The sequence below is a fragment of the Scyliorhinus torazame genome, chromosome 1, assembly GCF_047496885.1.
Source record: "Scyliorhinus torazame isolate Kashiwa2021f chromosome 1, sScyTor2.1, whole genome shotgun sequence".
NCBI lineage: Eukaryota > Metazoa > Chordata > Chondrichthyes > Carcharhiniformes > Scyliorhinidae > Scyliorhinus > Scyliorhinus torazame.
Window position 1 is genome coordinate 406,231,091 of NC_092707.1, and position 13,760 is coordinate 406,244,850.

The 13,760-nt window shown below is 50.0% G+C and overlaps 1 protein-coding gene and 1 long non-coding RNA gene across 2 annotated transcripts in view; both read right to left on the bottom strand.

Annotated features, from left to right (window-relative positions):
- Window positions 1-239: 239 nt before the first annotated feature.
- Window positions 240-5,573, bottom strand: LOC140428161 (uncharacterized). The gene is made up of 2 exons (XR_011948727.1): window positions 5,093-5,573; window positions 240-3,778 (listed from the first exon to the last, which is right to left on the bottom strand). It is a non-coding gene; the product is annotated as an uncharacterized lncRNA (long non-coding RNA).
- Window positions 5,574-6,223: 650 nt separating this feature from the next.
- LOC140428158 (phosphatase and actin regulator 2-like) overlaps window positions 6,224-13,760 on the bottom strand; it is a 220,840-nt gene continuing 213,303 nt past the window's right edge. The window contains 4 exon segments of the mRNA XM_072514289.1: window positions 6,224-6,432; window positions 7,460-7,521; window positions 9,965-9,988; window positions 9,991-10,019. Of these exon segments, the coding sequence (XP_072370390.1) occupies window positions 6,256-6,432; window positions 7,460-7,521; window positions 9,965-9,988; window positions 9,991-10,019 (292 nt within the window). The 3' untranslated portion in view covers window positions 6,224-6,255.

Consider the following 13,760-nt stretch of genomic DNA (forward strand, 5'->3'; position numbering starts at 1 on the left):
GCCCCATTTCCTGTGTTGCAGCCATGACTGCAGGGCTTTGGGATGTGCTGAGGCTGTGAAAGCTGCGGTGGAAACCCAAATCTTTCTTTTACCCATTTTCCCACCCACTCATTCCCCAACCTTGGGGGGCGGGGTGGTGCCACCCGCACTGGCCTTTGACCTGCCAGCCAGATGGCTCAACTAATTTTGCCGCCGAGTTAAAATGACGATCACCGAATGAGGTGAGGACAGACACGTGAGCCAGTGATAAAATTTTATTGAAGAAATTTTGACAGGCTACAGAACGAATCAGCCATCCGTGTACTAAGGCACTTGAAATGTGCTCAGTGATACAAAACCAATAGTTTAGCTTATAACATAATGTCACATTAAATACTTATAAAAGAGATTATTGTACAATGTAGGAGCTTTTAAAACACACAAGGAATCTGGGTTGGCTGTACAAACATAAAAGGAACAAAGCATGGCACTTAAAACAGAAAGAGACCAGGGGTCTATTTTTTGGAAAATATATATATATATTTGCAACACTTTACAAAAACACGTGGACAGGTTGTAGAATCATGTGCTGATTCTAGACAGTGTACATTTTTTTTCCAGTTATTTACAACCAATACAATTTATAAATCAAATTTACATTCATTCGTTGTATGTCTGTCGAGATCCTCCGTCCACAAGACGAAAGACAACACAAAATCTAAAGAACAGTAAGTTTTTTTTGAAGCAGCTACCAGTTTCAGGCTTGGGAGAAGCTGCCTTCTTCCCTGGCGTATCTGATCAGACATCAACGTTCACTCTCACTGCCTGTAACACTGGCCCAATTGAAACCGAGAGCTCTGACTCGGAGTTTATCATAGCTGGGATTGGGAGGTGGGTGGGGTGGAATGTGCTGGCCAACTTATCGCGAAAATAAAACTGAGGAATTTGATTTCATACTTGCGAAGTGCACAGGAAACTTGTGGGGATTATTAATGCAGGAGAAAATTGTGATCTACCAGGGCAGCTCTTACAAAGAAATCTGCACTTTGGTTTCTCTCTCGTTTTATAGTGTGTTTCAGACCCTTTTAACAGATACTGATCCTGTCATAAGGGATGTGACAGGAGTGCGAGGATTGCCAGCCATTCCTTTCTCCGTCTCCTCCATAAGCGAGGAGGGTGATAAATAGGAGAGAATGGGTCTCCTTCCTCTTCCAGATTCCCGAGCAATACGCGAAGAATCAGAGATTGGGGAGGAACGAAGTTACAGTCCCCAGTTTGAGGAGGTTTTAATGGGGTTGGATTAAGTGCGGCAGATGTTGGAGGTAAGCCTGAATCAGCAGCTCCTCAGTACAGCACAACATGGGACAGTTCATCTGGCAGCGAGCTGGGCTTTTCATGCCATCATGTACCAACATCTGGCAGTGAGCTGGGTTTTACATGCCATCATGTACAAACATCTGGCAGCGAGCTGGGTTTTACATGCCATCATGTACCAACATCTGGCAGCGAGCTGGGCTTTTCATGCCATCGTGTACCAACATCTGGCAGCGAGCTGGGTTTTACATGCCATCATGTACAAACATCTGGCAGCGAGCTGGGTTTTACACGTGTACAAACATCTGGCAGCGAGCTGGGTTTTACATGTCATCGTGTACAAACACCCACTTCCTCTCAATTCAGTTAACAGATTTTGCGAGGACAGTAAATTCACAATCAGTTAGTGCTCCTTCAATGACCTGGAACCCTTTGCTCTCCCAGTCCCCTCGCTGCCGGTTTACAGGAAAGCCAAGCTCCAACAGCGGGTGGCCAATCGACCACAGGGCATCCAGCAGAAGGTTGCCCTGCCGTTTTTAACTCTGGCGTTCCATTGCAGCCCGTTAACATAAATGTTCTGAAACGCTCACTGCCCTGAACCCCCTCTCTACCCCCCGCAGCCCATCAACCTCAGTTAGCGCAGCTCATTCCCTTTGGCTATCAGACAATCCCTGTCGGCCCCTCCCTCCTCATTCCATGACTTCTCCCATACAGATAATTAAACAACAAAAAAAAAAAGGCCATATGCCCCAATCCATTTGGAAAATTTCCGATTGCTTCCTTCAAGATTAGAAACAGTAAACAGAAGTGCTGAAGCACAAAGTTCACAAGCTTAAATAAAGTCTTTCCCCCCTTTCTTTTGATAACTTAAAGGAATTGAGTCAATTGGATGGATGGTGAGGTCACGCTTTGGTTCATGGTGCAGAGGACAGACGTAGCTCTGCTCTCTGCAGTCAGACATGGGGAGCTACAAGTGGAGCTCATTGACCCTCTTCCAAATGAGGCTTTCAGATCGAGGAGTTCCCCTCCCCACTCCCACATAGCAGAGCCAGAATTTCCAGGTGCTAAATAAAGTCTTTGGGCAATATATGTATATCGGGTCAAAAAAGTCGCCATCATTCGCCAACTCGATGGTGATTGAGGCTGGGCAGATACCTGCGAAGGTGAGGGAAGGTTGCCAGTGAGGTGACTGCAAAAGATATGAGGAAACGTTTGCATTTGCAAAGCACCTTAATATCATCCAGACCACCAACCGCTCCTGAGGAGCAGGCACCATATGTCCAGCGGGTCCTCACCATTGCCCCTCAGGTGACCAGCTTTCAAAGCCTGAGGGAGCCATGGGCGAATGTAGGGTTTGGGGAGTCTTAATCCGCTTCAACCCATGAAGATCGCCTCCATCGCTGGGCTGGCCTATTCCAAGAGGAGGGAGGTCCTATTACTGAATGCTGTCCAACAGATGCCTGTAAATGTTCGACACTCCTACCCACCAGCTCGCCCTCTCTTCCCCCAATGGCCAAGGTGCCATCCATCCAATGACCAACCTGCCTTCCCACAGGTCTGCATGTGGCTCTCTGTGCTGACTTTGCAATGAGCTCAAACCGGTCTGAAAATCCCGCTCGGTTTCATTTTGCAAAGACACGGTAAAATAATAATTATTTGGAGTGAATGGTAAGGTCAATGATAGCGGTCATCAAACTCCCATGAATAAGCGTCACCGGCTAAGCAAATTAGCAGAAGGGCGAGGGTAAAAGAGAAGCCAGTAACATGACATACACTCAAGCTGGAGGCTTTGTTTTGTCCAATGTGTATTTTATGCAGAATATGAGCTATGCACGGCTTTGAGCCATCACCAGAACAGTCTTCGAGTTTCAACAGGTAATAATAGCAGTCGTTTGCTGCAGTTACATTAAGAAACAGGTTCCCTTTTCCAGTCTGCTTTTGCTTCCTGACAAAAAGGGAGGGAAGCGGAAAAGAGTTTGTAAGTGGCAGGAAGAGAATATCCTGGCCACAATTCTCAATGTGGGTGAAGGTGGCAGCGACGCACGACGTTGATTATTGACCACCTCTCTGACAGCACATTGGCAGCAAAGGCGTTCACGAAATTTGCTTTACTCGGACCTGTCAAAGTGCCCTTAATTCTGTCTGGGTACAGTCCCCCCTCTGCTGCCTTCACATCCCCATCGTATCTTTCATCTTTCCTTCCCCACCAGTCACAACAAAAGAAGGCAGCCTGACTCCACTGAGAAAGAATCTTTTAAAAAATTACTTAGATATTAAAACTTCTCTTTTTGTTTTTTGATTGTTATTGTTGCTGTTGCATGGTCAGCCCTCTGTTGGAACATCTGCGCCTGACAGGAAGGTGCACAGAACACACGTTAAGTTCGGCCTAGCCTCGGTTGCGATTCCGTGGACGCACCGTCTTCAATACTTGACAAGCTGAGTCTCTCCTGGAGCCTCGCGTTGCTTCCTTTATGGCCGGTGGAACCTGCAAAGAGGACGGGAGGACACGGATTAAGATTTTGTTCGCATCAACACCAAAAACCTGCATTTATGTAGCACCTGTGGTGACATGCATCACTGTAGATACGCAAGGGGTTAATGTAGATACACTAGGACTGGGTAAACACTAGAGGGAGCACCAGAGACATCATGACACACAGACATTCAACCAATAAGTCAGTAAGATGGGGCACAACCAATGGGCAGTCAAGACACATCCAGAGGTGACACTACCACAAGGGGGCTACTCATATATGGGCAGCACGGTAGCATTGTGGATAGCACAATTGCTTCACAGCTCCAGGGTCCCAAGTTCGATTCCGGCTTGGGTCACTGTCTGTGCGGAGTCTGCACATCCTCCCCGTGTGTGCGTGGGTTTCCTTCGGGTGCTCCGGTTTCCTCCCACAGTCCAAAGATGTGCAGGTTAGGTGGATTGGCCATGCTAAATTGCCCTTAGTGTCCAAAATTGCCCTTAGTGTTGGGTGGGGTTACTGGGTTATGGGGATAGGGTGGAGGTGTGGGCTTGGGTAGGGTGCTCTTTCGAAGAGCCGGTGCAGACTTGATGGGCTGAATGGCCTCCTTCTGCACTGTAAATTCTATGAAAAAGGACAGGGCACACGTGCTCTTTCTCTTTTCCACAGGCGACACTCAGAGACAGGGGCAGATCAGGAAGCATCACACCCACCGCATGGATTAGAGCAGACTGGTTAGTTAGATTTCATTACTATAGCAAGATTAGCAGGAGAGTTGAACTCAAATAGGAGAATTGTTAACTGTTCAATAAATGTGTTAAAGCTATCTCCAAGTCTGAACCTTCCTTTGTCAGAGCATACATCAAGGAAAGAATGGGGGGGGGGGGGGGGGGGCACGTGACAGCTGTGTTATGCGCCATGAATTTTATTCTGGGAGTCAGCTGCATTCTTGTGTTAACAAATGAGTCATTCTGCTGCCTGTTCTCAACTTGATCAGCCGGCAGTGTTTAAGACTGGCGTTTGAGAGGAGAGGCAGAATGTAGGATGCTTCAAGTACCTGTAAGTGACTCATGTTCCTTCCAAAGCACTGGGCGGGGGGGGGGGGGGGGGAGATTGTGGGAGGGCCTAGTGTCATAATGCAGCATTAACAACAGTGAAGCCAAAGACACTCTGATAAACAAACAGTCTGTTGTGACAGAAGGTGTGGGTGACACAGGGGGGGGGGGGGGGGGGAGAGCACAAGAGAAAGACAAAAGGAGACAGAAGCAGAGCAAGGGGTCGTGGGTGGGTGGGGGAGGGAGGAATTAACGGAGCCCCAAACCACTCACCTCGTTAAATGGCGGCTTTCTTCATGGACTTCCATTTCTCGGCTCTTGAATTCATTCAGTTCTTTCCGTATCGCAGCCTTTGTGATCAGAAAGAGGGGGGCGGGGGGAGAGAAAGGAGAAGTGTCAGAGCAGCCAGCAATGCAGCAGCGTTTGATTACTGGCAGCCACTGAGCGCCAGGAGACAGGCCTTCAGCATCGAGCCGCACACTCTCCAATCCATTAGGATCACTAGCTGCAGAATGCACAATCAGCCTCTCCTCCCCATCCAAATCCCTCGCAAATCAGTCCCACAAAATACCATGGAATATTTATTTTGAACAGGTGGGGCTGACAGGGTTTAACTCGATTTCATGTTTTCTCCTGCCTGGCTATCACCGCCTGGTGGGTTCTTTCAATGCCAACTCACTCAGGCTGAAGGATCAATTATCAGGCGATGCTCTCTCTCTGCACCCTTCTCGGTTAATTAATCATTACATTTTTGTCTCTGCCCCCCCTCCCCTGCAATGTGCATGTTCTTGCCCCTTCCACCAATCAGAGTGGAGAACTCCCTTGCTCTTCTTCAAAATAGTGCGATGGGATCTTGTATGTTCCCCCCCTCCCCCCCAAAGCGACAGGCTGGGCCTCAAGCTTAACGTCTCATCTGAAACCTCCGACAGTGCAGCATCCCCCCCCCCCCCCCCCCCACCCCCAGCACTGCACTGAATTGTCAGCCTGAATCACAGGCTCCAAGTCTCTGGAGTGAGAATTGAAGTCACTGTGACTCAGAGGGGAAAGTTCCCCCCCACCGAGCCAGGGAAATTGAACAGATTGCTCACTGCTTGAAGCAACACCCGACATACATGGAGAAAGGTTAGCTCTATGATGACACTGCACACACTGACTTCAATCCCTCCTTCCCCAATCAAATTCTGCCTGTAATAACTAGCAACTCTAAGTGCACACAAACACAGCAGAAAAGGGAGCCCAAGTAGAGGTGGGTAGGGGGAAGAGGCGAATTGACCTGATTGCGATGAACACAAATTCCTCCGTCCCTGCTGCTCTACGTCAGCTTCCATTAAGCAACATCTCAATTTTAAGAGCCTCACTCACCCCTCCCAGTTTCTGTAACCTCCTCCAATCCACAACCCTCTGGGATGTCTAACGCTCCATCAATTCTGACTGTGCTAAATCGGGATTGGCGGAAAGTGCTTCGGGTTCTCACCTTGTCCGGCGGGTGTTAGGCGGGTCCAGGGTTTGTCAGCACGTCGGTCATAATCCTGGGCCTCTGTCACTTCCACGTATTCATTGAAGCGCAGGATCCGCCGAGCTTGCAGCTCTGCGACTGTCGGCCGGAGGCTAAGCTGTAAGGGACAGAAGAGGAAGATTGACCGGTCATTAACCACAGCAGGTCTGGTAGGCACTCAATTCAAACACCAGTAAGAAACTGGCATTGACTAAAGAGCACAGCAGGTACAGTGCAGGATCCAGCAGGAACATGGGCCAAATGGCCTCTTTCAGCAACTGGAAGGTTCGGTGATCTTTGGACTCAGCTCTGTTATTGCTCATCGAACTGGCATAGTTTCACAGTCACACAATGGAGTTTAATACAATCAGTTATTAATTCAATGAATAGAGCCAGTGAGTGATTGTGGCCAGGCCACAAGGGTATCGAATTATTTCGCACAAATCCAAAATGACAAATCAACAAACTCTATAATTTCAGCATCAGTCGCGTTGAACAGAAACTCAAGTTGGGGCAGATGGGACCGTGCATGGGGCGAGGCCAGTTGCCAATTCGCTATTGCCTGATTTGCCCAACAGTCAAAGAGGAATTTGCACCCAGCAGTGCAGTTTCTTGTCGTGAAGTCGGAGCAGAGATTCAACCCATACTGGAGGATAAAGATTCAAATGTCCGTGTTGAGATTGGCTGAAGTTATTTTGATAAAAATATGGTCCGTTGTATCTCTGCTCAGTCGATATTTGGAACATCAGGAGCAGGTCCCACGTGGCTCTCCTTCAAGCCCCAAGACATTGACATGTCCGGGGCTGTTAGGAAGCTACTTTAAGGAGTTCCCCAAACCTCATTCAATGATTGGTCTCCACGCCCAGAGACTGTCTGCAGTGGGATTTCAACCTTACACCTTCTGGATTGTGGGCAACGAATGTTATCAATGAGTGGGCAGCACACGCTCTCTCAGAGTGAAGCTTTGTAAATGTCCAAGTACAGTTCAAGAGAACTTTGATGCTCAGAGTTTTTATTTTTAATTCCGCCTATTTGTTGTTGCTACAGCCTGCCCCATGTGACCTGTTCACTCCTGTAGCTCGGAGGCAGAATCATTGGGATTTGCCGCAGTTCAATTGGCTCAGCTGTTGAAAAGTGAGGTTTACCTTGCGGGTCAACCTCCTCCTGATCTCCAGTCTTTCCTCGTGTTCCTCTTCTTCATTCCGATCTATTTTTGAAAAGAAAAGGGAGGGGGGGTCAGATTCAGTGGAAGGTTTTTCCAAACCGACAACAGTCATTCAGCCTGAGGTAGACGCGGGGGAATCCTGCCTCCGCTCGACTTCCATTCCGACAGATGTGACGTGTGCTAAACCACCCCTTACAACAACGTCACTGTGAGTTCCACTGTCTGTGTCTTCCTAGTGTGGTGAGACACACACACGCGTGTTGTGGGGCTGCGGGGAACACAATGGTTGGAGGGAAAATGGGAGGTTCAGATCTGGGGGAGCTGCTTGATAGGCAGTCCCTGCAACGGTCCTCCCACTGGAGAACCAGGGAGATGGGAGTTCTTCACTCGGAAACACAGGGAGGCACGATATATGGTGCAGGCGAACTGAAGCAGGGACAGAGTAGGAATACAAGCTCCCCCCTCTCCATGTCCCATACGCACAAGCACTGGCCTCATATTCCACTCTGCTGTGGGCTGAGCTCTCATGAGCAGCAACTAATTCCAGGACAACAACAACTTGCATTTATATAGCACAGTAAACTGTCCAAGCTGCTTTACAGGAGAGCTAACAAACAAGGCTGCTCACTGTCATAACTCAGGGAGGTCACACGATAAGGACAATTAGATTCCAGGTGACTGACTCTGAATAGAGGTTCCCCTATTAATGAGGGAACAGGGATTCCACCTTAACTGAGCGCTCAGCTCTCTAGTATAAAAACCCCGGCCTGGGAGCAGGTCGGAAAGGAGACCCTTTGGGGACTGAAGAAATAGAATCTTTGTTTTCTACCTGGCCGATCCAGGTGTGACAGTCACTGAGCCCCATGAGGAGACATTAGGGAATATCAAAATAATCTTGGTGAATGAGGCCGGTTTTAAGGAGTGACTCAGAGGAGGAGAGAAGTGCAGAGAGCTTTGGAAGTGAATTCCTGAGTTAGGGCCTTGGCAGCTGGAGCTGGTGCCTTCAGTGGGATCAGGGGTCAGTAGGACCCCGCGGACTGCTTTAATGAATGGGAGCAGATTCAGCAGGAACTTACACGTCGGAATTAGATACATAGAGGAAGGAAAAATACAGGGGAATAGAGCATTATCCCTTTTGCCCACTATTGGTCCCCCTAGTTATTCTGCATATTACACAGTGAGAGAAGATAAAATAGGATTGTTATTATATTAAATTCCTCTCCCATACCCCTGCCCCAAAATGAGTGTAATAAAGCTGAACACTGCATGATGTATTTGGGGTTAATCTAACTGAATGTACAGTTTATCCAAAAGAGCTATTCAAGTGATCGCACTCCTTGCTCCCTCCCATGCCATTTAGCCAATTTCCTTTTGAAGGTTACAATTGAATCGCCCTCAGGCAGTGCATTACAGACCGCATCAACCGGCTGTGTAAAAAGAGACCTCTCTCATCTGGTTCATTGTCAGCGATCTACAAATCTGTGTCCCATTAACTCTGCTCCAGGGAGAATCCCAAACTATCCTTCAGGTGACTGCAGCCACTCACCCCTGGCACATCTGCAGTCGGAATCTTTCCCGAGGCTGTGGGTGAGCCGCAAATTGCTATCTATCCCCCCCCCACCCCACCCACCCCCCAGTACATCAGCAGCAATAAGGCTGCTGTGACATTGGCATGTTTGTAACCCCAGCATTCATTATGGAGTTGACATAAACTAAACCTGAATAATGATAATGAGAGGTTAATTAATTCTATAAAGTGAGTGGAGGTCTGTGTGGGTGGGGGGCAATGAGGGAAGGCCGGAAGTGAAATCCCCCAGGGCTGAAACAGTTACATTCCTGTATCAGCTGCTCTGTGACGTCCCAGGGAAACCTCGATGACGCAGTTGGGAGGTGGGGTTTCCCATTCTGGTCGCTCGCACGCACCCGGGGAGGGAGGGAAGGGGAGGGAGGGAGTGCGGGGGCGGATTCCCCCCTCCACCTACCCCTCCCCCACACACACGTGTGGTGCTCTGCGGCAGATGGACTTCTCTCAAGCTCAATTCCAAGGCAACCTCATCAGCAAATAAATGACATCCAACAGGAGACCCCCCCCGAGGACCACATCTTCCAAATAAATCTCCGCTCATCAGATTCTCCCGCGCCAACTCTTGCAATAATCCCCTGCCCGCAACATTGACATCCCCGGATTTTTGCAACGAGCATTACTTTGCAAGTTAAAATGATGTGGAGATGTTAAAACCCGCAGAGTTATTTGAATGCAGACACCGTCCGGAGTGATCTTTATATTCCACACAAGTCCCAGGCATCTTATTCACATTTCGTCCCAGACAAGCTGATCTTGATGCAGAAAATCTTCTGCTGCAGCTTCGGGGTTATGGAGGTTGCACCTGAGAGTGGGAGAGACCCCCCCCCCGCCACCCCCGCCACACTCAGCAAAGGTGCATTGGTCAAACGATAAGAAAGAAGCAGATCGAATCTTACTTACATCTTAAGATGTTCCTCTGTTCAATTCTTCCAGCGAGGGTCGCTGACTGAGTCTCCTGCCGAACACAATCACAATGGAATAGTGCACCATTTTTAAAAATAAGAGATGAAAGAATTCCTCCTCTTGTCCTCTGCGAAAAAGCTGCCTGGGTTGAGTAGAGAGGCTGCTGAAATCCCCCCGATCTCTGTTGCTTGCTGTCAGACAGAGCTGTGGCACTGTCAGCTTGCAATGATTCACTGGCAGCGCCACCACTGCCTTTATATACCCTCCAGCTGACGGTTCCGGAAGAAGAGAGGGGAGGGGGGGGGAGGGGGGTAGAGGGGGAGTGCTAAAGGGGAGGATCCAAACATCGCAACAACAAAAAAAGCCTGCTCACATTCTACATCCACGTGCTTTTGTCATCCTCTCTCTCTGCCCCCAGGGATTGTCATTTTTTAAAACATGATAATGAATAACAGGATTTGTTACTTGCTAACAGTCAGAAGGAGCCGAGGTGTGTCCCCCCGCCCCCCCCCCCCCCCCCCCCCCAGAGATGTTTTATTTCAGCAGCCAGCACTTTGAGAACAGTAGCTTTCCAGCTTTCCTTCTACCTGTTGATCATAACAGGCACCAGTCGCCCCCAGCAGACATCAGCTGTGATCTCTGCACCCCCCATGCCCCCCCCCAATGCCCCTGGATGGATGAAATGCCTGTCAGAAAATGTGTGCCTTTAGGTGTGTGTGGTCACTCCTCCAAAGGGGGGGGGGGGGGGAGAAGGGGGCAATGGGGTTGTCCCAAATATCAACACCACAAATGTTGAGGCGACCACTTTCCCCCCTTAGCCATAGCCCCCCCCCCCCCTCCCCCCAGTGCAGATGCTGCAAACTGCAGTGTTTCCTCGGGTAAGGGTCCTCAGACCTACAACACTCCCCAAGTCCAGAGACGCCTGACAAGGACTAAAGCATGTGCTTACTTTTGTTTGTCCTGGTTCGCTAGTCTGTGGCCAGAGGCTGTATAACTTGCTGGGCGCCACTCTGCAGCCAGTGTGGCTCAGCAGGAATCTCTCCCTCCCTGAGGGGGCGACCTGATCGAGGTGGACTAGATTATGAGGGGCATGGGACAGGGTGGACTGGCAGCAACGGTTCCTCTTAGTTGAAGGGTCAGTCACGAGGGGACACAAGTGCAAGGTGAGTGGCAGGAGGTTTAGGGGGGGATTTGAGGAAAAACGTTTTTACCCAGAGGGTGGTGAGGGTCTGGAACGCACTGCCTGGGAGGGTGGTGAGGGTCTGGAACGCACTGCCTGGGAGGGTTGTGAGGGTCTGGAACGCGCTGTCTGGGAGGGTGGTGAGGGTCTGGAATGCACTGCCTGGGAGGGTGGTGAGGGTCTGGAACGCATGGCCTGGGAGGGTGGTGAGGGTCTGGAACGCACTGCCTGGGAGGGTGGTGAGGGTCTGGAACACGCTGCCTGGGAGGGTGGTGAGGGTCTGGAATGCACTGCCTGGGAGGGTGGTGAGGGTCTGGAACGCACTGCCTGGGAGGGTTGTGAGGGTCTGGAACGCGCTGTCTGGGAGGGTGGTGGGGGTCTGGAACGCACTGCCTGGGAGGGTGGTGAGGGGTCTGGGATGCGCTGCCTGGGAGGGTGGTGAGGGTCTGGAACGCGCTGTCTGGGAGGGTGGTGGGGGTCTGGAGCGCACTGCCTGGGAGGGTGGTGAGGGGTCTGGGATGCGCTGCCTGGGAGGGTGGTGAGGGTCTGGAACGCACTGCCTGGGAGGGTGGTGACGGTCTGGGATGCGCTGCCTGGGAGGGTAGTTGCCTCACATCCTTTAAAAAGTACCTGGATGAGCATTTAGGACGTCTTAACATTCAGCGTTGTGGGCCAAATGCTGGCCAATGGGATTAGGTGGGCAGGTCAGGTGTCTTTTGTGTGTTGGTGCAGAGTCGATGGACTGAAGGGCCTCTTCCACATTGTGTGATTCTTACCGCCTGCCACAGACGGAATGGGAGGATTTGCAGGTTGACAATCAACTTGCTTGACCGTGTGAAACTACAGCAGGTCGTGAACACTGCCCAGTCCATCCCATTAATCCTTCTCCCATCCATGGACTCTGTCTACACCTCCCCCGCTGCCTTGGGAAAGTGGGCAGCCTGATCAAAGACCCCCCCCCCCCCCCCCCACCCCCCACCCCCACACCCGGGTCATTCTCTCTTCCAACCTCTTCCATTGGCAGGAGATACAAAATCTGAGAATACGCACTAACAGATTTAAAGCTTCTTCCCACTGTTACCACACTCCTGAATGACCCTCTTAGGGTCTGAACTGATCTTATGGACTAAACTGATCTTCCGACACATCTTCTCTACAGTTGTAGCACTGTGTACCGTATACGTCACCCGCCGTCTATGTTTATGTATTTACATTGTGTGTCCTCATGTATTTATTGAATGTTCTTTGTTTTTTATGTATGGAGTGATCTGTGTGCATTCCATGCAGAACAATACTTTTCACTGTACCTCGGTACACGTGACAACAAATCTAAATCTGATGAAAGCACCGACTGTGGCCATTAAGTCCTGGAGCAGGTCGCAAACCTGAAGCTTCTGGGTCAGAGGCAGGGATGTCACCCTCAACAACACAAGACCTCCCCCATAAGGGTTCAGAGAAATATCTGAAACAAAATCACAGTGGATGCTGGAGTTCTGATGAAAGGTCATTGACCTGAAACGTTTACTCTTTCCTCTTCATGGAGAGTATCTGAGCTGCATTTTCTGTTTTTATTTCTGGGTACATAGTGTCAGGAGTGCGGCTGGTTTGAACTGTCCTGTCCCACCCAGATCACAGAATCCCCGGCGGTGCACGAGACCACTTGGCCCATCGGGTCTGCACCCGACCCTTCGAAACGCCACTCTACCCAGGCCCAATCCCCTGCCCGATTCCTGCAACCCCGCCCTCGGGGCCATTTATCACGGCCAATCCACCTAACCTGAACCATCTTTGGACTGTGGGAGGAAACCCACGCACACACGGGGAGGATGTGCAGACTCCGCACAGACAGTGACCCGAGGCTGGAATTGAACCCGGGACCCTGGAGCTGTGAGGCAGCCGTGCTAACCACTGTGCCACCCAAATGTAAATTTTGATGTTAAAAAAGCCTCAATATTTCACAAAACATTGAAAAATCCAAGAGACCCATGTCCTTTTGTCCGAGAATGTGCAACCTTTCCCAAAAATTAAGTCTCAGGATTTTGGGTGTCACTGGGTCAGGCCGGCATTTATTTGCCATCCCTAGCTGCCCTGAGGAGGTTACGGGAGGAACCTTTATCAATCCCAGGTAGTATTCGGTACAACTGTGCATTGCAGAGGCAGAGGCGAGCATTGAGATGTTGGTGAGGGACTGGAGTCACATATGGGATCAGATCGGATAAGACAGGTCTGTTTCCTTCCCAAAAATATTAATGAAGAACCTGTTCATGTTTGTGGATGACTGCACAATGTCCAACACAATTTGCGACTCCTCAGACACTGAAGCAGTCCATGTCCAAATGCAGCAAGACTGGACAATATCCAGGCTCGGGCTGACAAGTGGCAAGTTACATTCGCGCCACTCAAATGCCAGGCAATGACCATCTCCGACAAGAGAGGATCTAACCATCACCCCTTGACATTCAATGGCATTCCACCGCGGAATCCCCCACAATCAACATCCTGGGGGTTACCATTGACCAGAAACTGAATTGGACTAGCCACATTAATCCAGTGGCTTCCAGGACAGGTCAAATGCTCAGAATCCTGCAGCGAGTAACTCACCTCCTGACCCCC